General features: G+C 41.0%; 1 protein-coding gene and 1 pseudogene across 2 annotated transcripts in view; one reads left to right on the top strand and one right to left on the bottom strand.

The window, feature by feature from the left end:
* The window catches only part of PLEKHG1 (pleckstrin homology and RhoGEF domain containing G1), a 255,150-nt gene that overhangs the window by 183,604 nt on the left and 49,157 nt on the right, over positions 1-22,389 (top strand). For both annotated transcript variants that reach the window (XM_055433820.2, XM_055433816.2), the window contains exon 5: positions 21,524-21,593. In XM_055433820.2, the coding sequence (XP_055289795.2) occupies positions 21,524-21,593 (70 nt within the window). The remainder of the gene's footprint in view (positions 1-21,523; positions 21,594-22,389) is intronic.
* Positions 16,570-17,533, bottom strand: LOC129561285 (small ribosomal subunit protein uS2 pseudogene; annotated as a pseudogene).

The raw sequence follows: 22,389 nt of genomic DNA on the forward strand, positions 1-22,389 counted from the left end.
AATTTGAGCAAACTGGGAGAGAGTGGAGGACAGAGGAGCCAGGCATGCTCCTGGAGTCCATGGGGTCACAAAGGGTTGGACATGACTTAGCGACTGAACTACAACAGATGTGCAGCCATGGTTGAGCAACACTGTCTAGATAAAATAAATACAATAATAAGAAAATAGAAGAATGGCATTAGAAAATGGAATTAGGGAATTTAGAATCTGCATTTGCATTAGTAACATGCTGAGGTTGGAGCAGGCTTCATTTAGCAGCTCTGAGGGTAATAGTCCAAGGAACTGTGAGTGGCTTCTCCACCCAGAGCTCCCTGATGGTACAGTAACCCAGGAAGAGGAATCGGGCCTAGTGTTGGGAGGCCCTGGCCTCAGCTTTCTGGTGGTTTGGCTGTGGATTGACTGTAATGACTGTTTATCTAGTGCTTGTTCATGCCAGAGGCCATAGAGCTTTGTGTGCATTATCGCTTTATATAAGTCTGGGCCTCTCTGACTCCAAGCCCCAGGCATTTAGACACATTCCCTCCTGCCAGAACAGAGCCCCGCTTTGCAGCTCTTGATTTGTGGCATTGTGGCACAGGCCAGGCAGGAAGGGTTTTGTACTCCCTGGAGTTTAAAGCTTCCTGTGTCTCCTAATTTAAAGGAAGACAAGACAGTGGGAGCCCCCCGTGTCAACAAGAAGGCACCTCAGCTGCAAAAGATGGAAGTCAGGTCTTTATATGCCTGAATTGTTCTCTGTGCTTTTCTCTTTGGTGTTTGCTGAACAAGGAAATGAGACGTGACTAAAGTAAGCCTGAGTCGGGGTGATGATGACATGGGAGTCATCGGAGGTGACACAATTCTAAATGATGGTGTGCATGCCTGTCCCTTTGGGAGATCACATTTGTAAATCTCCTGCACATACATTGTCTCCTTTCATCCTCTCAACAGCTCTGAGGCACATAAGATACAAAATGTGTACACATTGTTCGGACAGAGGAAACAGTGTAGAAAGTCCTTTGCTCAAGGACATAGAGCTGGAAAACCAACCTAGCCTATTTTGACTTTTTTATTTTGTCTATTTTTAACTTTTTATACTGGAGTATAGTTGGTTAACAATATTGTGTTAGTTTCAGGTGTACGACAAAGTGATTCAGTTTTATATGTATATATATATTTATATACACACACATATGAATCTGTTCTTTTTCAAATTCTTTTCCCAGTTAGATTGTTACAGTATACTGAGCAGAGTTCCCAATATGATACGGTAGATCCATGTTGGTTATCCATTTTAAATATAGCGGCATGTACTTGTCAATCCCAAACTGCCTAAATGCCCCTACCCCTCACCCTTGCTGCTGCTGCTAAGTTGCTTCAGTCGTGTCCGACTCTGTGCGACCCCATAGACGGCAGCCCACCAGGCTCCCCCGTCCCTGGGATTCTCCAGGCAAGAACACTGGAGTGGGTTGCCATTTCCTTCTCCAATGCGTGAAAGGAAAAGTGAAAGCGAAGTTGCTCAGTTGTGTGCGACTCTTAGCGACCCCAGGGACTGCAGCCCACCAGGCTCCTCCGACCATGGGATTTTCCAGGCAAGAGTACTGGAGTGGGCTGCCATTGCCTTCTCCGACCCCTCACCCTTACACTCTAGTAAACATCAGTTTGTTCTCTAAGTCTGTGCGTCTGTTTCTGTTTTGTAAATCAGTTCATTTGTTTTAGCTTCTGTGGATAAGTGATGTCATATGATGTTTTCCTTTCTCTATCTGACTTAATTCACTCAGTATGATAATCTCTGGGCTCATTCATGTTGCTGCAAATGGCCTCATTTTATTCTTTTTAACGACTGAGTAATATTCCATAGTATATATGTACCAGATCTTCTTTATCCATTCTTCTATTGATGGAAGCCTGTTTTAAACACCTGGTTTTGTTGAATCTCAACTAGTATTTCTTCTTATTTTTTTTATTATTTCCAAGAATATTTTTCTGTTTAACTTTTACAGTTAATTGTATTATTTTGCCCCTCTTTACTTTTATTTCCTTTCTCTTAACTCTGGACTAAATTTAGAGCTTAAATGTCTTTACTATTATATTTCATTAAATAACAGTATCAATGTGACTTTTTATGTTAATGCCTCTTATGAACCCTCTGTTCTATACATCAATTGATTTCGAAGATACAACTATCTGGCAAATCTATGGTTACGGCTTGAAATGATTTTAAAGATTTTACTTGTTCAGGTCCAGAGTTCTCAACATAATATAATATTATTGCACCCAACTCAGCAAGATTTAAATCTCTAAAACTAAAGAGGGCAAAAAGAAAATGATTTTATGCTTGCCTGAAAAATTTTCTCTGGTGGCTCAGACAGGAAAGAATCTACCTGCAACCCAGGAGACTTGGGTTGGGAAAATCCCCTGGAGAAGAATATGGCTGCCCACTCCAGTATTCTTGCCTGGAGAATCCCATGGACAGATGAGCCTGGCGAGCTACAGTCCATGGGATCCCAGAGAGTCGAACATGACTGAGCAACTAACACTTTAGAAAATTTTAGCTGATTAGATTGTTTTTCAGGAAGTATTTCCAAAATATGGAAAAGCATATGATAAACACTTATGAAGCACCCCTATTCCATCAAGGCCTTCCGTTATGCCATTTTTGCTTTAGAAATGCTTGAAAGTGTAAAGGTTTTACCAGTAATGCTGAGCCCCCGATATGCCCCTCCGAATTGCATTCCACTCTGTGGAGAATGGCACAGTGATGTACCAGTGTGCCAGTTCTCCAGGGTGAGGACAAGGGAGGGGGAATCTGAGATTTATGTCTACCAATTTCTATGGTATAAACATACCTACAGCAGATTTCAGGCTGCTAAGAAGACCTTACAGAACATGGAATTAGGAAGAGATGTACAGAATTGACTCAGAAAAGCCAGTATAATCTGGCTCAAAATACTACTATCACTGTAACTATCATCCAAGACTTAGTATTTCATCCCCAAGTATGATCTTTGCTGCCATGACTCTTAAGTATATACACATAGTGTGCTTTAACTTACTTCGGGCGCGTCATGCACTTACCAGTCTTTTACAAGTCTTTTTCACGCAACAGTGCTTTTGAGATTTATAGTTCTACTTTGCTTATTTTAACTGCAATGTAATATTCCACTATGGGCTTTATTACCTTGCATTTTGCTGATTGCAATAAGACTAAGCCTCTTCTCTTGTTTTTTGGCCTCTTTGATTTCTTCTCTGAATTTCTGGCTCCTACTCATTGCCCAGTTTTCTGTCAAGATATTTCTTTTTCTTATGATTGTTTAGGAGTTCTCGATGAGTTCTGTCTGGAGATCTTTGTGGATTATGCAAATTGTAGTCCTCCGTTAGTATGAGATTTGTCTTTTAATTATGGCTTCTTTGAAAAGAAGTTATAAAATTCATGATTTTGACTACTCTAAGTAAATGTAATTTTTATAGTATGAGAATTTTGTGTCTATTTAAAAGCTTATCTCTTTTATAAATATGCTCAGTTCATAAATATGCTCTATATTTTTCCTAAAAGTATTAAAATTTTTGCTTTTCACTTACATCTTTAATCTAAAATTGATGGAAATGTGGTATGTGATAGGAAATCGAAATCATTATTTTCAGGGAATTCCCTGAAAGTCCAGTGATTAGGACTCTGTGCTTTCACTGCTGAGGGTGTGTTTCGTCTACGGTCATACCACCCTGAACATGACCAGTATCATCTGGGTGTGTTTTCAGTCCCTGGTTGGGGAACTTACTAACATAAGATATGTAAGCCATGCAATGCAGCCAAAAAAGAAAAGAAAAGAAAAAAAAACCCTCTTTTCATATAACTAGCCCATAGTCCCATCACCACAGACTGAAAAATATATCTTTTCTATGCTGATTTGTAGTTCTGCATTTCTCCCAGGTAAAGTTTACGTGTAGGAATGGTTGTTTCTGGGCTCTGTTTTGTTTTGTTGGTCTTTTTGTCCATCCTTACTCCATACCACGTCATCTTAATTATTAAACCCACGTTTCTCTTCTTCTACAGTGACGTAGCATTTCTTAACTCTTTGCACTGTCAAGTGATTTTTTTCATTTCTTTTTGCTTTAGTTTGTCAGGTTCCATGAAGGGAGCTTTCTTGGGGCTTTTATTGGAATTTGATTTAATTTATAGACTAATTTTGGCAGCAGTGATATCTTTATAATATTGGGTCACCAACCATAAACATATCTCATTAATCAAGCTTTTTAAAAATACCCTATAATAACGTTTTATAATTACTCCATCTCATTCATGCATGTCACTTTTAAACACTTACTCTTTTTGATGTTATTTTTGACTAGAATATTTTCCTATTTTTTAATTCACCATTGTTGTCATGTAAGAATGCTTTCAATTTTTATATGTTGATGCTATATTTAACCAACTTTTTAAACTGTCCCATCAGTTCTACTTGTTTATAGACCCTTTTAGGTTTTCTATGTAGACAGTGGTGTTTGAAAATGAGAATTTTTTGCTTTCCTTTACAGTTCTTCTGCCCCTTATATATATATATATTTTTTTTTTTTTCTTGTCTTTACTGCTTTGGGTAAGTCTTCTCAAACAGTGCTAATTAGATTCTTGCATTCTTAACTTCTTTCTGACATTAGCAGGAATGCTTTAACTGTTTCACCATTAATTATGATGTTTGTTCTGAGATTTAGACACTTCTATTTTGCTGAGATTTTAGTGTGAATGAATATTGACTTTTATTGAATGTGTAATCATCCTTTAAGAAAATCAGTATATGATTTTTCTCCTATTCATAACGTGGCAAATTATATTAATAGGCCTTCTGATTTGAATCATATGTACACTACTGGAATAAACCCTGGATTTCCCAGGTGGCAGTAGTGGTAAAGAACCTGCCTGCCAGTGCAGAAGACATAAGAGACATGGGTTCAATCCCTGGGTTGGGAAGAGCCCCTGGATAAGGGAATGGCAACCCACTCCAGTATTCTTACTTGGAGAATCCCATGGATAGAGGATCCTGGCAGGCTACAGTCCATGGGGTTACAAAGAGTTGGACACGACTGAAGCAACTGAGCAATATAGCAGAAAGTGACTTAGCACACGTGCACACGTTAACCATGCCTGGCCATGATGTTTCACATATTTGTGCATGAGGAGTTTAATTTGTGTTTTTTTAAGAACTTTTTCACGCATGTTCATAAATGACAGTAGTGTATAATTTCTTTCCTATACTGTCTTTGTTCAGTTTTGGCATATTACTAGATTCAAATTGTTATCTCATGAGATCTTCCAACATGAACTGTTTTGAAATACAATTAAGATTTCATTTTTGTTGTGTTTTTTGTAGCCAAATCTTTCTCTCATAATCCCTATGATAGCCTGGAAATTTAAGACTCTGTTTTGGTGTCTGGAAGAAATTCCCAAATGGTCAGGAAACTAGCTCAGTCCAAAGAAACCACTTTCCCCAGTTTACCTGTTACCTTTCCCTTGTTACCTAAACTTCCAAAACTTTTTTTTTCTTAACTACATGTTAAAGAGATGTCAATTGTTTTTACACAGTGTCCCTCTCTTGGAATACAGAAGAGTTATCTAGCTTATAATTTGAATCTTTCTTTAAGGATGAAGAGTGAGGAAGTAAAGACCATTTCTCTACATCAGAATTTTATTTTTAAATTATTTTTTAGCAAGTTACAATCATCTAAGCTCTCTTCTTTTCTCAAAAGATGAGAGGAGAATTTTCCTATTTCCTTCAACTCTTTCTCTCTTTTTTTAAATTGTATTTATTTATTTGACTGCGCTGGGTTACTGTGAGCAGACTTTCTCTAGTTGTGGCGAGTGGGGGGACTACTCTTTAGTTGTAGTACATCGTTTTTTCTTTGTGGCGACTTCTTGTAGAGCATGGGCTCTTGAGTGTGTGGGCTTAAGTAGTTGTGGCACACGAGCTTAGTTGCCCTCCAGCTAGACCAGGATCCTCCCGAGATCAAACTTGTATCTCCTGCATTGGTAGGTAGATTATTAACTACTGGACCACCAGGAAAGTACTACCCTTTCTTTTTATTTGGTATACCTATATTGAGTCACTGTTCCATGTCAAACACTAGGCCAAATCTATTAGTCTAAAGATGAATGACATTGTTGTGTAGCAGAGGCAGTAAGTCATATACCCAAGGAATGAACAAAATTTTACTTTGAGAACTCTGAGGAGCAAGGAATTGATTTTATCTGAGGGATCAGTGAAAGTGTCCCAGAGCAAGTAACTTACGTCTTAAGACAAAATATTTATTTGGGTCATGCTTCTTTTCTCCTTTGAAATATTGTTTAGAAAGCAAATCATGGGGTCAGTTCAGTTCAGTCGCTCAGTCGTGTCTGACTCTTTGTGACCCCATGGACTGCAACACCCCAGGCCTCCCTGTCCATCACCAACGCCCAGAGCTTACTCAAACTCATGTCCACTGAGTCAGTGATGCAATTCACCCATCTCATCCTCTGTCATCCCCTTCTCCTCCCACCCTCAATCTTTCCCAGCATCAGGGTCCATTCCTATGAGTCTGCTCTTCACATCAGGTGGCCAGAGTACTGGAGTTTCAGCTTCAGCATTAGCCCTTCCAATGAATGTTCAGGACTGATTTCCTTTAGGATGGACAGGTTGGATCTCCTTGCAAGGGACTTTGAACTGTGGTGTCACAGTTCAAAAGCATCAATTCTTCGTCACTCAGACTTCTTTATAGTCCAACTCTCACATCCATACATGACTACTGGAAAAATCATAGCCTTGACTAGATGGATTTTGGTTGGCAAAGTCACATCTCTGCTTTTTAATATGCTGTCTAAGTTGGTCATAACTTTTCTTCCAAGGATCAAGCGTCTTTTAATTTCATGGCAGAAGTCACCATCTCCAGTGATTTTGGAGCCCCCCAAAATAAAGTCTGTCACTGTTTCCATTGTTTCTCCATCTGTTTGCCATGACAGGACCAGATACCATGATCTTAGTTTTCTGAATGTTGAGTTTTAAGCCAACTTTTTCACTCTCCTCTTTCATTTTCATCAAGAGGCTCTTTAGTTCTTCACTTTCTACCAAAGGGTGGTGTCATCTGCATATCTGAAGTTATTGATATTTTTCCTGGCAGTCCTGATTCCAGCTTGTGCTGCATCCAGCCTGGCATTTCACGTGATGTACTCTGAATATAAGTTAAATAAACAGGGTGACAATATACAGCCTTGATGTACTCCTTTCCTGATTTGGAACCAGTCTGTTGTTCCATGTCCAGTTATAACTGTTGCTTCTTGACCTGCATACAGATTTCTCAGGAAGCAGATCAGGTGGTCTGGTATTCCCATCTCTTGAAGAATTTTCCACAGTTGGTTGTGATCCACACATTCAAAGGCTTTGCCGTAGTCAATAAGGCAGAAGTAGATGTTCTTCTGGAATTCTTTGTTTCTTCCTATGAGCCAAAGAATGTTGGCAATTTGGTTCCTCTGCCTTTTCTAAATCCAGCTTGAACATCCCAAATCATGGGATGCATACAACAATAAGGCAGGGCAAGGTGGGAGCAGTTATCTTTTATGTTAGTGCATTTTCGTACCATCAAAATGTCTTCAACTATTGCCCAGTGGTAGAAATATATTTTTACCCATAGACTTTTTTCAAGTAAACTTTTCAAGACCAGTGTTAGCGTATCAGTGAATTTAATGGAGTGTTTGGTACTATTAACCTCACTCCATTTTCTGTTTCCTAATCCATATGTGTCTCTGTAAATACCAACTGACCTACTTGGTTTGGTGGGAAAAGGAAATGGAGCTTAGAGTCTATTGCAGACCAGAAGAGGAGAGACCCTCCTGAATCTTGTTCAGTGGAAGGCAGTAGAATCTTCAAGGTCTTATTACAATTCCTGAGTTCAAGTACACATTCGTGGTCATAGAAAATCTTACATGGAATATGTTCTGTAAAAGAGAACTGTGTTTCCTTTAACTATCCATCCAAACAAGGAATATGAACTCTAGAAAGAAATAATATTTTCTTTTTTCATAATGCTACACAAAAGGGAGGGAATATTTGGAACAATTGCTGCAGGAAAAGGGAAAATACCCCAAATCTGAAGGTAGAATGACTCTAATTTTAGCTCTGAGTACAAAACACAATCTATGAGTCACTTCTTCCTGCTAATGTACTTGCAAAGTTGTTCATTAGTTTCACTGATGCAATGAGAAAGCTGGTCTCCACCCCATTAGGCTGTAACTCTAGGACAGCCTGTTTCTGGTCTTTATGGAGTCCTTGATATCCCTCTTTCCATGGCCCCATCTGTGTTCCCGTAGTACATGGTGTGTTATTTTCTAGTTAGTTGTCTTCCATACCTCCCACACTCCCTGTTGTTCCCCAAACAGCAGCTGGTGGGTTCCTTTCTATACCTCCCACAAAAACACACTATGTTCCTCCTGTCCTTAGACTCATGACCAGTTTCTTAAATGACTTTCTCTTCCAACCCTCCCCAAACTTAGATATCACCTCCTCAGAGAACATTCCGTGACTGCTCCAGTGCTCCTTCACCCACCCACCCAGCCTCAGGCACACTCTGCTACACTGTCTTCTTTATTTCCTTCATAACACATTGTTGTTATTTAGTTGCTGAGTCATGTTTGACTCTTTTGTGACCCCATGGACTGTAGCCCACCAGGTTCCTCTGTCCATGGGATCCCAGGCAAGAATACTGGAGTGGGTTGCCATTTCCTTCTCCAGGGGATCTTCCTGACCCAGGGATCGAACCTACATCTCCTGTATTGGTAGGCAGATTCCCTACTCCTGAGCAACCAGCCCCTCATAACACATAGTACAGTATGATATTCTGTTGTGTTTGTTTTGCTTTTCAGTAAAACCAACCCTTTGCTGTTTTTCACATAAGCATTCTTAGTAAGCAATAGTGTACTATGCTGCATGAGTTTCTACTGGTAAAGGAATAAAATTTCTTTTTCTTAATTTTTATTTTATTATAATAACAGCACTTAACATGAGATCTACCCTCTTAAATTTTTAAGTGTTCACTACTTCCCTGTGGCTCAGACAGTAAAGAATCTGCCTGAAATGCAGGAGAGTTGGTTCGACCCTTGGGTGGGGAAGATTCCCTGGAGAAAGGAATGGCTACACACCTCAGTGTTCTTGCCTGGAGAATCCCATGGTCAGAGGAGCCTGGAGGGCTATAGTCCATGGGGCTTCAGAGAGTCAGACATGACTGAGCAGCTTTCACAGACATGTTATTGTTACTTTAGATACTATGTTACAGCAGATCTTTAGAACCTATTCATCTGGTTTAGCTGAAACTTGATGCATCTTAGGTAATAGCTCTTCTTCTTCCCCAGCCCCTGGTAACCACTATTCTACTATCTGATGCTATGGGTGTGACTATTTTAGATTTCTAATATAAGTAGAATCATGCAGGATTTGTCCTTCTGTGACTGTTTTGTTTTGTTTTTCATTTGGCATAATGTCAAGGTTCATTCATGTTGTTACAGAATGCCTTCGTTTTTAGGACTGATATTTCACTGTACACACACACACACATATATATATACACACAAATACATATACATACATACCACATTTTCCTTATTCATCTTCATCCATTCACAGACATTTAAGTTATATCCACATTTTGGCTGTTGTGAATACTTCTGCGATGAATGTGGTGGTGCTAACAGCGCTTCAAGATCCTGATTTCAATTTTTTATGTAAATACCCCAAGATTGGGCTTCCCTGGCTTCCCTGGTAGCTCAGTTGGTGAAGAATCCTCCTGCAATGCAGGAGACCCAGGTTTGATCCCTGGGTGGGGATGATCCCTGGAGAACGAAATGGCAACCCGTTCCACTATTATTGCCTAGAAAATCCCATGTATAGAGGAGCCTGGTGGGCTACAGTCCACACGGTCGCAAAGAGTAGGACACAACGGCATAGCATACCGCAAGGTTGGATTGCTGGGTCGTATGTTAGTTCTACTCTTAATTTTTTTGGAGACCCTCCATGCTGCTTTCCATGGTGGCTGCACCGTTTTGCATTCCTGTCAGCAGTGTATGAGGGTTCCAGTTCTTCACATCCTTGCCAACATTTGTTGTCTTTTGTTTTACATTGTGTTATTTATTTCTTCAGTTGTTAACATTTATCACCCCTGATCAGAACATAAGTACCATAGGACGGAGCTTTTGTCCCTGTTCTTTACCCCATCACCTCCTGCCTATAATAGTCCTGACAAATGAGGCTTTCGGTAATGACTGTTTTGAATGGAGAACTAACAGTGTGGTCAGCCAGCTGTATCAGGATGGTTGCTCTGATGACAGGAGTGTGAAGGAAATCAGGCTACTGCCTCCTCACTGTTTCCATTATTTTATAAAAGGGTTGTAAAGGAAAGTTGCCCAGATGACTCACACAAGGCCTCCCGGGTACGCGCTAGCAGGTTGAAGACACCATGATGTGGAGACTAGCCCTCAGCTTTCTTGAGTCAATCTGAGAAATAAATGTTTCAATAGGTGTGTTTATAATAGTGCGGGACTGGGATTCACAAGCCCTGATACTAAGCCCAGCTATGCCTATTAATTATTTGCTGTGTGACCTAAGGTAAGCCACCTCCCTTTTATGAGCCCTGGTTTCCTCATCTTCAAATTGGGGAGTAGGACTGGAAGGCATCTGAGCTCCCTCCCAGTTCTGGTTCTTGAGCAATGAATGCCATTCGTTTACAGGTGAGTTATACTAGAGGCTGGGTGGGTCCTCAAGACACTTTGTCCTACCAGGAGATCCAAGCTGGAGTTGAAATTAAAGCTCCAAGAGGAGCTTGATGAGTGTAACACTAAGAACAGAGGGAGTTAAATACTGTCAAGGGGTATTTCTATTAAGCCTTGGAAGTATAAAAATATGATGAATTCTGCTCAAAATTCTTCTCTCCTTAGAAACAGAAGAATATTGAAAGACCTTGTTACATAACCTACATCCGGAGCACTCTATCCTCCAACAGTGGAAAACACTGGTCCAGATATGTCGCCTTTTTAGCTAATCTTTTTGTTTGACTTTTTATTTTACTTCATCCAGTATTTAGATCCCAGTGATGAAATTTCAGCTATCTTTAATTTAATCACAGCCATCCTTCTATAAAGGGCTTCCCTGGTGCTTCAGATGGTAAAGAATCTTCCTGCAACGTGGGAGACCTGGGTTCGATCCCTGGGTTGGGAAGATCCCCTGGAGGAGGGCATGGCAACCCACTTCAGTATTCTTGTCTGGAGAATCCAGATGGACAGAGGAGCCTGGTGGGCTACAGTCCATGGGGTCACGAAAAGTCAGACATGACTGAGCAACTAAGCACATCCTTCCACAAACTATACTGATAAAATTATCAGAACTATATATTCCAAACAAAAATAATCTTTAAAAATGGTATGTTTTTGTGGAATATTAGGGAAGAATGTTTGAAATTGGGTCTGTCCTGAAATCACGCATTGGAAAAAGTTCCTTTCAAAGTGCAAGCTAGATCAGTGGATTTCAATGTAGCAGGATATAGGATTATATGGTTTCAGACCCCAGTAAACCTCTAAGAAACTACCACTTGTTGAGTTTTAGTGTATTATCAAAGAAAGATATCCATCAGTTCAGTTGCTCAGTCGTGTCCGACTCTCCGCGACCCCATGAATCACAGCACGCCAGGCCTCCCTGTTCATCACCAACTCCCGGAGTACACTCAAACTCATGTCCACAGAGTCAGTGATGCCATCCAGCCATCTCATTCTCCGTCGTCCCCTTCTCCTCCCGCCCCCAACCTTTCCCAGCATCAGAGTCTTTTCCAGTGAGTCAACTCGTCTCATGAGGTGGCCAAAGTATTGCAGTTTCAGCTTTAGCATCAGTCCCTCCAATGAACATCCAGGATTGATCTCCTTTAGAATGGACTGGTTGGATCTCCTTGCAGTATAAGGGACTCTCAAGAGTCTTCTCCAACACCACAGTTCAAAAGCATCGATTCTTCGGCGATCAGCCTTCTTCACAGTCCAACTCTCACAACCATACATGACCACGGGAAAAACCATAGCCTTGACTAGACGGACCTTGTTTGGCAAAGTAATGTCTCTGCTTTTTAATATACTATCAAGGTTGGTCATAACTTTCCTTCCAAGGAGCAAGCGTCTTTTAATTTCATGGCTGCAATCAGCATCTGCAGTGATTTTGGAGCCCAAAAAAACAAAGTCTGACACTGTTTCCACTGTTTTTCCATCTATTTCCCATGAAGTGATGGGACCAGATGCCATGATCTTTGTTTTCTGAATGTTGAGCTTCAAGCCAACCTTTTCACTCTCCTCTTTCACTTTCATCAAGAGGCTTTTGAGTTCCTCTTCACTTTCTGCCATAAGGGTAGTGTCATCTGCATATCTGAGGTTATTGATATTTCTCCCAGCAATCTTGACTCCAGCTTGTGCTTCTTCCAGCCCAGCGTTCCTCATGATGTACTCTGCATATAAGTTAAATAAGCAGGGTGACAATATACAACCTTGACGTACACCTTTTCCTATTTGGAACCAGTCTGTTGTTCCATGTCCAGTTCTAACTGTTGCTTCCTGACCTGCATACAGGTTTCTCAAGAGGCAGGTCAGGTGGTCTGGGATTCCCATCTCTTTCAGAATGTTCCACAGTTTATTGTGATCCACACAGTCAAAGGCTTTGGCATAGTCAATGAAGCAGAAATAGATGTTTTTCTGAAACTCTCTTGCTTTCTCCATGATCCAGCGGATGTTGGCAATTTGATCTCTGGTGCCTCTGCCTTTTCTAAAACCTGCTTGAACATCTGGGAGTTCACGGTTTACATATTGCTGAAGCCTGGCTTGGAGAATTTTGAGCATGACTTTGCTAGCGTGTGAGATGAGTGCAATTGTGCGGTAGTTTGAGCATTCTTTGGCATTGCCTTTCTTTGGGATTGGAATGAAGACTGACCTCTTCCAGTCCTGTGGCCACTGCTGAGTTTTCCAAATCTGCTGGCATATTGAGTGCAGCACTTTCACAGCATCATCTTTCAAGACTTGTAATAGCTCAACTGGAATTCCATCACCTCCACTAGCTTTGTTAGTAGTGATGCTTTCTAAGGCCCACTTGACTTCACATTCCAAGATGTCTGGCTCTAGGTCAGTGATCACGTTATTGTGACTATCTTGGTCGGGAAGATCTTTTTTGTACAGTTCTTCTGTGTATTCTTGCCACCTCTTCTTAATATCTTCTGCTTCTGTTAGGTCCATACCATTTCTGTCCTTTATTGAGCCCATCTTTGCATGAAATGTTCCCTTGGAATCTCTAATTTTCTTGAAGAGGTCTCTTGTTTTTCCTATTTTGTTGTTTTCCTCTATTTCTTTGCATTGATCACTGAGGAAGGCTTTCTTATCTCTCCTTGCTATTCTTTGGAACTCTGCATTCAGATGCTTATATCTTTCCTTTTCTCCTTTGCTTTTCGCTTCTCTTCTTTTCACAGCTATTTGTAAGGCCTCCTCAGACAGCCATTTCGCTCTTTTGCATTTCTTTTCCATGGGGATGGTCTTGTTCCCTGTCTCCTGTACAATGTCACGAACCTCCATCCAGAGTTCATCAGGCACTCTATCTATCAGATCTAGTCCCTTAAATCTATTTCTCACTTCCACTGTATAATCATAAGGGATTTGATTGAGGTCATATCTGAATGGTCTAGTGGTTTTCCCTACTTTCTTCAATTTAAGTCTGAACTTCGCAATAAGGAGTTCATGATCTGAGCCACAGTCAGCTCCTGGTCTTGTTTTTGCTAACTGTATACAGCTTCTCCATCTTTGGCTACAAAGAATATAATCAATCTGATTTCGGTGTTGACCATCTGGTGATGTCCATGTGTAGAGTCTTCTCTAAAATACTCCTACCTTTTCCAGTGATATTTTTGTGTGAGGCTGTTGAATGCTGAGCCGACATGAGCAGCCATCTGTGTTCTATTAAGATAGGCATTAGAGATTTCCAAAGTATAAAATAATACCACTCTTCTCACTAAATTTTGTTTTATAAAATCTATTTTTCACAAAAAATTACTTGTATTAACTTGTACTAAATATATAATTACATGAATTGATCTTTTTAAAATTACATAGCAGCTTTAATTTCTAATAAGTACTGATATATTCCACATAAAGAATTTTTAAAAGGTAAGCAGGTCTTGACACCAAAATGTTAGAGAATCACTGGCTTGAGTAAGGAGCATGCTATGTAAAACTCCACTTCTGTGTAGAACTTACGGCTGGCTGGTGGTATCTTACCTTCAAAACTAGACTCTTCCTTCATTGGCAGGCAGATTCTTTAACTGAGCCACCAGGGAAGCCCTACCTTCCAATAAGAAAGAACAAATGAAAATCCCCAGATATTTGGGGTGAACCACTAACATGAATGACAGAAGCCAAAATGATTAAAATGATTGTAGAGCAGAAAGCAAAGAGCAGGAAAGTTAAGTCCAAAATAACAATAGTCATCATTATCACCTCCTTATAAATATGAGAACATTTTTGCACCTATAAAATAATAATAGAAACATAAATACCCAAAGAACATGTAAACACACACACACACACTTTGAAGCTGAAGATCAGATAGTAGAGATGAAATAATTCAATAGAAGTGATAGAAAATAAAAGATGAAATCTGAGAAAACAGAACAATAAACAAGAAGATGGAAAATAGAGAAAAAATGAGATAGTCTAGAGTATCTAATCTAATGGAGGGGAGGAAATATTAAAACTGTAATTCAAGAACAGAGGTTCCTTAGCTTTTTGGACCCAGGATCTGACTTCCCTGGTGCCTCAGATGGTAAAGTATGGTAAAGCCTACAATGTGGGAGACCTGGGTTCAATCTCTGGGTTGAGAAGATCCCTTGGAGAAGGAAATGGCAACCCACTCCAGTACTCTTGCCTGGAAAATCCCGTGAATGGAGGAGCCTGGTGAGCTATAGTCCATGAGGTCGCAAAGAGTAGGACACAACTGAGTGACTAAACTCTCGTTTTCAGGATCTATATATGCTTAAAATTTGCTAGGTGCCCCCAAAGCTTTTTGGTTTATGATTTATGATGTTTTTATCTACCATAATAGAAATTAAAACTGTAGTTGTTGTTCAGTCACTCAGTCATGTCTAACTCTTTGCGACCCCATGGACAGCAGCATGCCAGACTTCCCTGTCCTTCACCATCTCTCAGAGCTTGCTCAAACTCATGTCCATTTAGTCAGTGATGCAATCCAACCATCTCATCCTCTGTCGTCCCCTTCTGCTCCTGCCTTCAATCTTTCCCAGCTTCAAGGTCTGTTCCAATGAGTATGCTCTTCGCATCAGGTGGCCAAATTATTGGAGCTTCAGCTTCAGCATCAGTCCTTCCAATGTATATTCAGGGCTGATTTCCTTTAGGATGGACTGGTTGGATCTGGAAGACTCTCAAGAGTCTTCTCCAACACCACAGTTCAAAAGCACCAATTCTTTGGCACTCAGACTTCTTTATAGTTCAACTCACATCCATACATGACTACTGGAAAAACCATAGCTCTGACTAGACAGACCTTTTTTGGCAAAGTAATGTCTCTGCTTTTTAATATGCTGTCTAGGTTGATAATAGCTTTTCTTCCAAGGATCAAGCATCTTTTAATTTCATGGCTGCAATCACCATATGCAATGATTTTTGAGCCCAAGAAAATAAAATTTGTCACTGTTTCCATTGTTTCCCCATCTATTTGCCATGAAGCAATGGGACTGGATGCCATGATCTTAGTTTTCTGAATGTTGAATTTTAGCCTGCTTTTTCACTCTTCTCTTTCACCTTCATCAAGAGGTTCTTATATTAAAACTGAGAAGTTATTAAAATATCAATGTGCTCAGTAATAATAATAAATCCACAGATTTCTAGAAAAACTTACTACTCTTCCCATTAACATTTTTTGCATGTTGGAATTGTTTTACATTTTTACAAATCTCTTCACTGTTTGACTTACTGGAAGACAGCTGGATTCTTGTATCTGCTTCTGCTTTCCATCTGTGATATCACAGGTCATGTAGCCTCTGGAAAGGCCACTGTACTCTCACGAGAGAATGAAGATAAAAAATCTGATAAAGTCAAAGTATTTTTATAAACTATATTGGCCTTTTGGACTTCCTGAAGGGATCTTAAGAACCCAAGGAGCATTTTGAGAACTGATGATCAAGAACACTTCCAAAATATTCAAATTGCCTCTGTGTATGAAAAAAAGACCCCCTTCAGAACCAACCATCACAAAATTTCAGATCTAATTACCAAAGAGAAAACTCTAAAAGCTTCCAGAATAGAAAAACAGGTCACTTGTAACCTGGATCATGAATCAGAATGATGCTGGACTTCTCAATAGTAGCATAGAATCCATACAACAGCAGATGTCTCCCCGAATACTCAGAAAATAACTTCCAATCAAGAATTCTATATCTATTGATAATGATCGGTCAAGTGTGAAGGGAGAACATTTTGTTTTGTTTTGTTTTAGAAACAGTTTCTTTTCCATCAACCAAATTTCCATTTGGAAGTTTGTGGAAGTTCTACAAGTGTGTGGAAGAACAGCTTACCACCACTCAGTGGTGGTTCCTGCCCATTCCGGGGCCTGAGCGGTGGGAGCTGCAGACCAGTCTTCAGTGGAAGGCTGAGCACTCCAGTCTTCAGTGGGGAACTGCTGAATGGGCACGGAAGGCACCTGCACACCTTCGGACCAGTCTGCCATCTCAGGCTGAGCAGCAGTGAACTCTGGAGCTGGAGCGGTCCATTCACCCTGAAATTCCTCCTTGGTCACAGCCTTCTCAGCTGCTGCCTGCTCTTCCTTTTCAAGCTCTTCAGGATCTCTGTAGAAGTAGAGGTCCTGGCATGACCTCCCACGGGTGTTCTCGGGAGATGGTGCCACGCATGCACAGAACTTCCTGGGCGAGCATCCACCACATCAGACTCACCGAGTGTGCTCCCTTGTTGTTGCGTGGGATGGCAATGTCCACGCAGCTCAGAGGAGAGTCCGTGTTACACAGAGCGATGGTTGGCAGGTTAATGTACGAGGCTTCTGTGAGCGGCTGGTGGTCAGCCCTGGGCTCAGTAACCACCAGAAGCCTTGGCTCCCTGAACACGGCCTGGATCTGGTTGGTGAAGGTTCCCGAGTAAAGCGGCCAGTGATGGGAGTGGCTCCAGTGGCAGCAGCAAACTTCAGCACAGCTCGCTGGCCAGTATTCCTGGAGGATATGACACTGACATCAGCCGGGTTTTCAATGGCAACAATGGCCCGAGCTGCCAACAGAAGCTTCTCCCAGGTTCTCTTCAGATTGATGATGTAGATGCCATCACTTTTCCTTTTGTAGATGTACTGTTCCATTTGGAAGTCAAGGTTGGTGCCACCTAAGTGGGTTCCTGCTGCGAGGAATTTGAGGACATCCTCCTTCTTCATTTGCAGGACATCAAGGGCTCCGGACATTGTGAAAGCTTCCCTTTAAGTTACGATGGGAATTCAGAACAATGCCGTATGGACCCTTCTCTGGGTAATGCTGAAAGGGGGGAGAACATTTTGAAGCAGAAAGAGTCTCAGAAACTTGGTTGTCTATTACCCCTACTCAGAAAGCTGCTGGAGGGTTCAGTTCAGTTCAGTCACTCAGTCATGACCCACTCTCTGCAACTCTATGAATCACAGCACACCAGGCCTCCCTGTCCATCACCAACTCCCAGAGTTCACTCAAACTTATGTCCACAGAGTCGGTGATGCCATCCAACCATCTCATTCTCTGTCTTCCCCTTCTCCTCCCGCCCCCAATCCTTCCCAGCATCAGAGTCTTTTCCAGTGAGTCAACTCGTCGCATGAGGTGGCCAAAGTATTGCAGTTTCAGCTTTAGCATCAGTCCTTCCAATGAACACCCAGGATTGATCTCCTTTAGAATGGACTGGTTGGATCTCCTTGCAGTCCAAGGGACTCTCAAGAGTCTTCTCCAACACCACAGTTCAAAAGCATCGATTCTTCGGTGATCAGCTTTCTTCACAGTCCAACTCTCACATCCATACATGACCACAGGAAAAACCATAGCCTTGACTAGACGGACCTTGTTTGGCAAAGTAATGTCTCTGCTTTTTAACATACTATCTAGGTTGGTCATAACTTTCCTTCTAAGGAGTAAGCGTCTTTTAATTTCATGGCTGCAATCAGCATCCGCAGTGATTTTGGAGACCAAAAAAATAAAGTCTGACACTTTCCACTGTTTTTCCATCTATTTCCCAAGAAGTGATGGGACCAGATGCCATGATCTTTGTTTTCTGAATGTTGAGCTTCAAGCCAACCTTTTCACTCTCCTCTTTCACTCTCATCAAGAGGCCTTTGAGTTCCTTTTCACTTTCTGCCATAAGGGTGGTGTCTTCTGCATATCTGAGGTTATTGATATTTCTCCCAGCAATCTTGATTCCAGCTTGTGCTTCTTCCAGCCCAGCATTCCTCATGATGTACTCTGCATATAAGTTAAATTAAGCAGAGTGACAATATACAACTTTGACGTACTCCTTTTCCTATTTGGAACCAGTCTGTTGTTCCATGTCCAGTTCTAACTGTTTCTTCCTGATCTGCATACAGGTTTCTCAAGAGGCAGGTCAGGTGGTCTGGTATTCCCATCTCTTTCAGAATGTTCCACAGTTTATTATGATCCACACAGTCAAAGGCTTTGGCATAGTCAATGAAGCAGAAATAGATGTTTTTCTGGAACTCTCTTGCTTTCTCCATGATCCAGCGGATGTTGGCAATTTGATCTCTGCTTCCTCTGCCTTTTCTAAAACCTGCTTGAACATCTGGAAGTTCCCAGTTCACATATTGCTGAAGCCTGGCTTGGAGAATTTTGAGCGTGACCTTACTAGCATGTGAGATGAGTGCAATTGTGCAGTAGTTTGAGCATTCTTTGGCATTGCCTTTCTTTGGGATTGGAATGAAGACTGATCTTTTCCAGTCCTGTGGCCACTGCTGAGTTTTCCACATTTGCTGGCATATTGAGTGTAGCACTTTCACAGCATCATCTTTCAAGATTTGAAATAGCTCAACTGGAATTCCATCACCTCCACTAGCTTTGTTCGTAGTGATGCTTTCTAAGGCCCACTTGACTTCATGTTCCAAGATGTCTGGCTCCAGGTGAGTGATCACGTTATCGTGATTATCTTGGTCATGAAGATCTTTTTTGTACAGTTCTTCTGTGTATTCTTGCCACCTCTTCTTAATATCTTCTGCTTCTGTTAGGTCTATACCATTTCTGTCCTTTATCGAGCCCATCTTTGCATGAAATGTTCCCTTGGTATCTCTAATTTTCTTGAAGAGATCTCTTGTCTTTCTATTCTGTTGTTTTCCTCTATTTCTTTGCATTGATCGCTGAGGAAGGCTTTCTTATCTCTCCTTGCTATTCTTTGGAACTCTGCATTCAGATGCTTATGTCTTTCCTTTTCTCTTTGCTTTTCACTTTTCTTTTCTCAGCTATTTGTAAGGCCTCCTAGACTCTCCCAAAGGAGAGATTATAGCTTAAATTGTATCTAAGAAACAGGGCATCCAACACAAGAGCTAAGCGAAGGGCATCATCAGGATGGGGTTGGAGAGAGGCCCCAGCAGACCCAGAGAGCACCTGTCCAGGTGGAACTGGAAGGACAGATGGCTCTAGGAAGGCGGTCACTAAGAGAGGATGCAGCCCATAATGATCAATGTTTGAACTTAGTGAGACATGAGTTATACTTCTGGCGCAAAGTTTGAAGGTGAATTAGCAGACTGTACTTAGGAAATCAACCCTGAATTAGAGTGATTGATGCTGAAGCTCCAATACTTTGGCCACATGATGTGAAGAGCCAACTCACTGGAAGAGACCCAGATGCTGGGAAATGTTGAAGGCAAAAGGAGAAGAGGGCAGCAGAGGATGAGATGGTTAGATATCATCACCAACTCAATGGACATGAATCTTAGCAAACTCTGGGAGATAGTGAAGGACAGGGGCGCCTGGTGTGCTGCAGTCCACGGGGTCACAAAGAGTTGGACACAACTTAACAACTGAACAATAATAACTTTGAAAACTAAACAAACAAACGAAAAAAAGAAAAACATGAGACCATTTCAACTCCAGGGAAAACATAGTTGTACAAGAAAGGCAATGTAGCTATGGTATACTCCAAGGCTTAGCTGAGCATAATATTTACGTAGTCTTTAAAAATGTAAGCTCTGACTTTTAATCTAATTAAATTTCCTAACAGAGTTTGTGGAGAAAGATGAGAAGAAAGGAAGCTAGGGGAAATTATGAAGACTGAAAAATAATGAAAACTCATTGCCGGCATGTTTGGAAACCCAGATACCTACAGCTGAAATGACTAAAAGTTGAGAGTGTTTCTGGCGGGTGGTAGTTGAGAATGGGAAACAGAAAGCAAGGAACTATGGTTGTAAAACTACAACTATTTTTATCATAATTCCTGAAGAACTAACTTTTTATTAACTATGTAATACACCTGTAATTAAAATAAACAAAACATATTAAAATACACATTAATACAACTTCCATGGAATATAATTTGGGAATGTATTAACATTTGGAATGATAATGCTCCATGACCCAGCAATCCCATTCATAGAACTGGATGTGGCCGTGGCTGATTAGTTACATTAATGATGCTACGTCCACACAGTGCCATACCATTCAGTTAGTTACTTAATGAATCATTAAAAATAATATAGATTTTCATCTGAGGAAAGAGATTTCCTCCCCTGGCATATTTTTCCTTTAGAGTACTATCTCTGTTTTATAATTTTCTGTTTATCAGTGTGATTTTTCACTGCGTGTCTGACTCTTCAGTGGATTCCAAGCTCCACGAGACCATATCTCACTTGGCTCATTGGTGTATTTGTTCTTAGTGCTTTGTGTGCTGTCTGGTACCTGGAAAGGTATGGGATGAATGAGTACGTGTGTGTGAGCGTGCCTGCAGATTTGGACAAATGTCAGGCAGACTGAGATGTTGCTGCTGCTGCTAAGTCACTTCAGTCGTGTCCGACTCTGTGTGACCCCATAGACGGAAGCCCACCAGGCTCCCCCGTCCCTGGGATTCTCCAGGCAAGAACACTGGAGTGGGTTGCCATTTCCTTCTCCAATGTGTGAAAGTGTAAAGTGAAAGTGAAGTCACTCAGTCATGTCCGACCCATAGTGACCCCACAGACTGCAGCCTACCAGGCTCCTCCATCCATGGGATTTTCTAGGCAAGAGTACTGGAGTGGCTTGCCATTGCCTTCTCCGTGAGATGTTGAGTAGGACTTATTTCTGGGTGGGAAGTTGCAGGTCAGACCTATGTTTACCCCCTGCTCCTCCATGACCTCAGGCAAGTCACTTACCTAAGCCTTGGATGTAATGACAAGACCTCAGATATCCAATTAAATGGTTCCTTATAAATGCCATGTAAATGTTTAAACTTCTAAGTTATTGAAAATGTCCTCAACCCTCAGACCACAGCATAATACATTCTTTTTTTTTTTTTAAGTGAACTTCTGCAAGACTTGGAAAACTGTGAAAATGATCCTGTGGCCATAGCAGAGTGCTTTGTGTCCAAGGTAAGCAGGGTTCATCTCTCTGAGCCAACCAAGACAGAGACAGAGACACACTGTTTTCATTGTAAAGTTAAGATGACCGATGTGTTCCATACTGGATGAAGTTCACCGCTAGTCTCTCTCACGATGAGGGTTTTTTCTCCCCACTAGCCAGGGGGGAAAAATTCAGTTCTTAGTAAGTTGTGTGCATGCTTATGTAGTCACTTCAGTTGTGTCCAACTCTTTGCAACCCCATGGACCATAGTTCCCCAGGCTTCTTTGTCTATGGGATTCTCCAGGCAAGAATACTGGAGTGGATTGCCATTCCCTTCTCTAGAGGATCTTCCCGACCCAGGGATGGAACCCACATCTCTTATGTCTCCTGCGTTGGCAAGTGGGTTCTTTACCACTGGAGCCACCTGGGAAGCCCAATAACTTAGCAGTTGTTTTAGAACTTGTGTAATAACTAAGTGATGCTACGTATCTGTCCTAAGAAAGACTTTAAGCTTGGGAAGTGGAGAGTCCAGAATAGAAGAATGTTAGAAAAATAAGTACATATAAAATATGACTAGATCAACTATAAAAATCTGTAAGAATAGAAATACTTGACATATATATAAATATATATATATTTAATATACTGCCATATATGTGTGTGTATATATATATATATAGGTAAACATATATACACATATATATGGTACTAGCTTACTCATTTAGTGGAAAAACAGACCAGAATTAATCTCCTGCCTCTTAAATATGCCCTTTAATTCTCCTGCTTTGTTCTTAAGTTGCACTGATGGCTTAAAAAAATGCAAGG

This window comes from Moschus berezovskii, chromosome 10, assembly GCF_049115385.1.
Source record: "Moschus berezovskii isolate FMDL1 chromosome 10, NW_MosBer_1.0, whole genome shotgun sequence".
In the NCBI taxonomy this organism is placed as follows: domain Eukaryota; kingdom Metazoa; phylum Chordata; class Mammalia; order Artiodactyla; family Moschidae; genus Moschus; species Moschus berezovskii.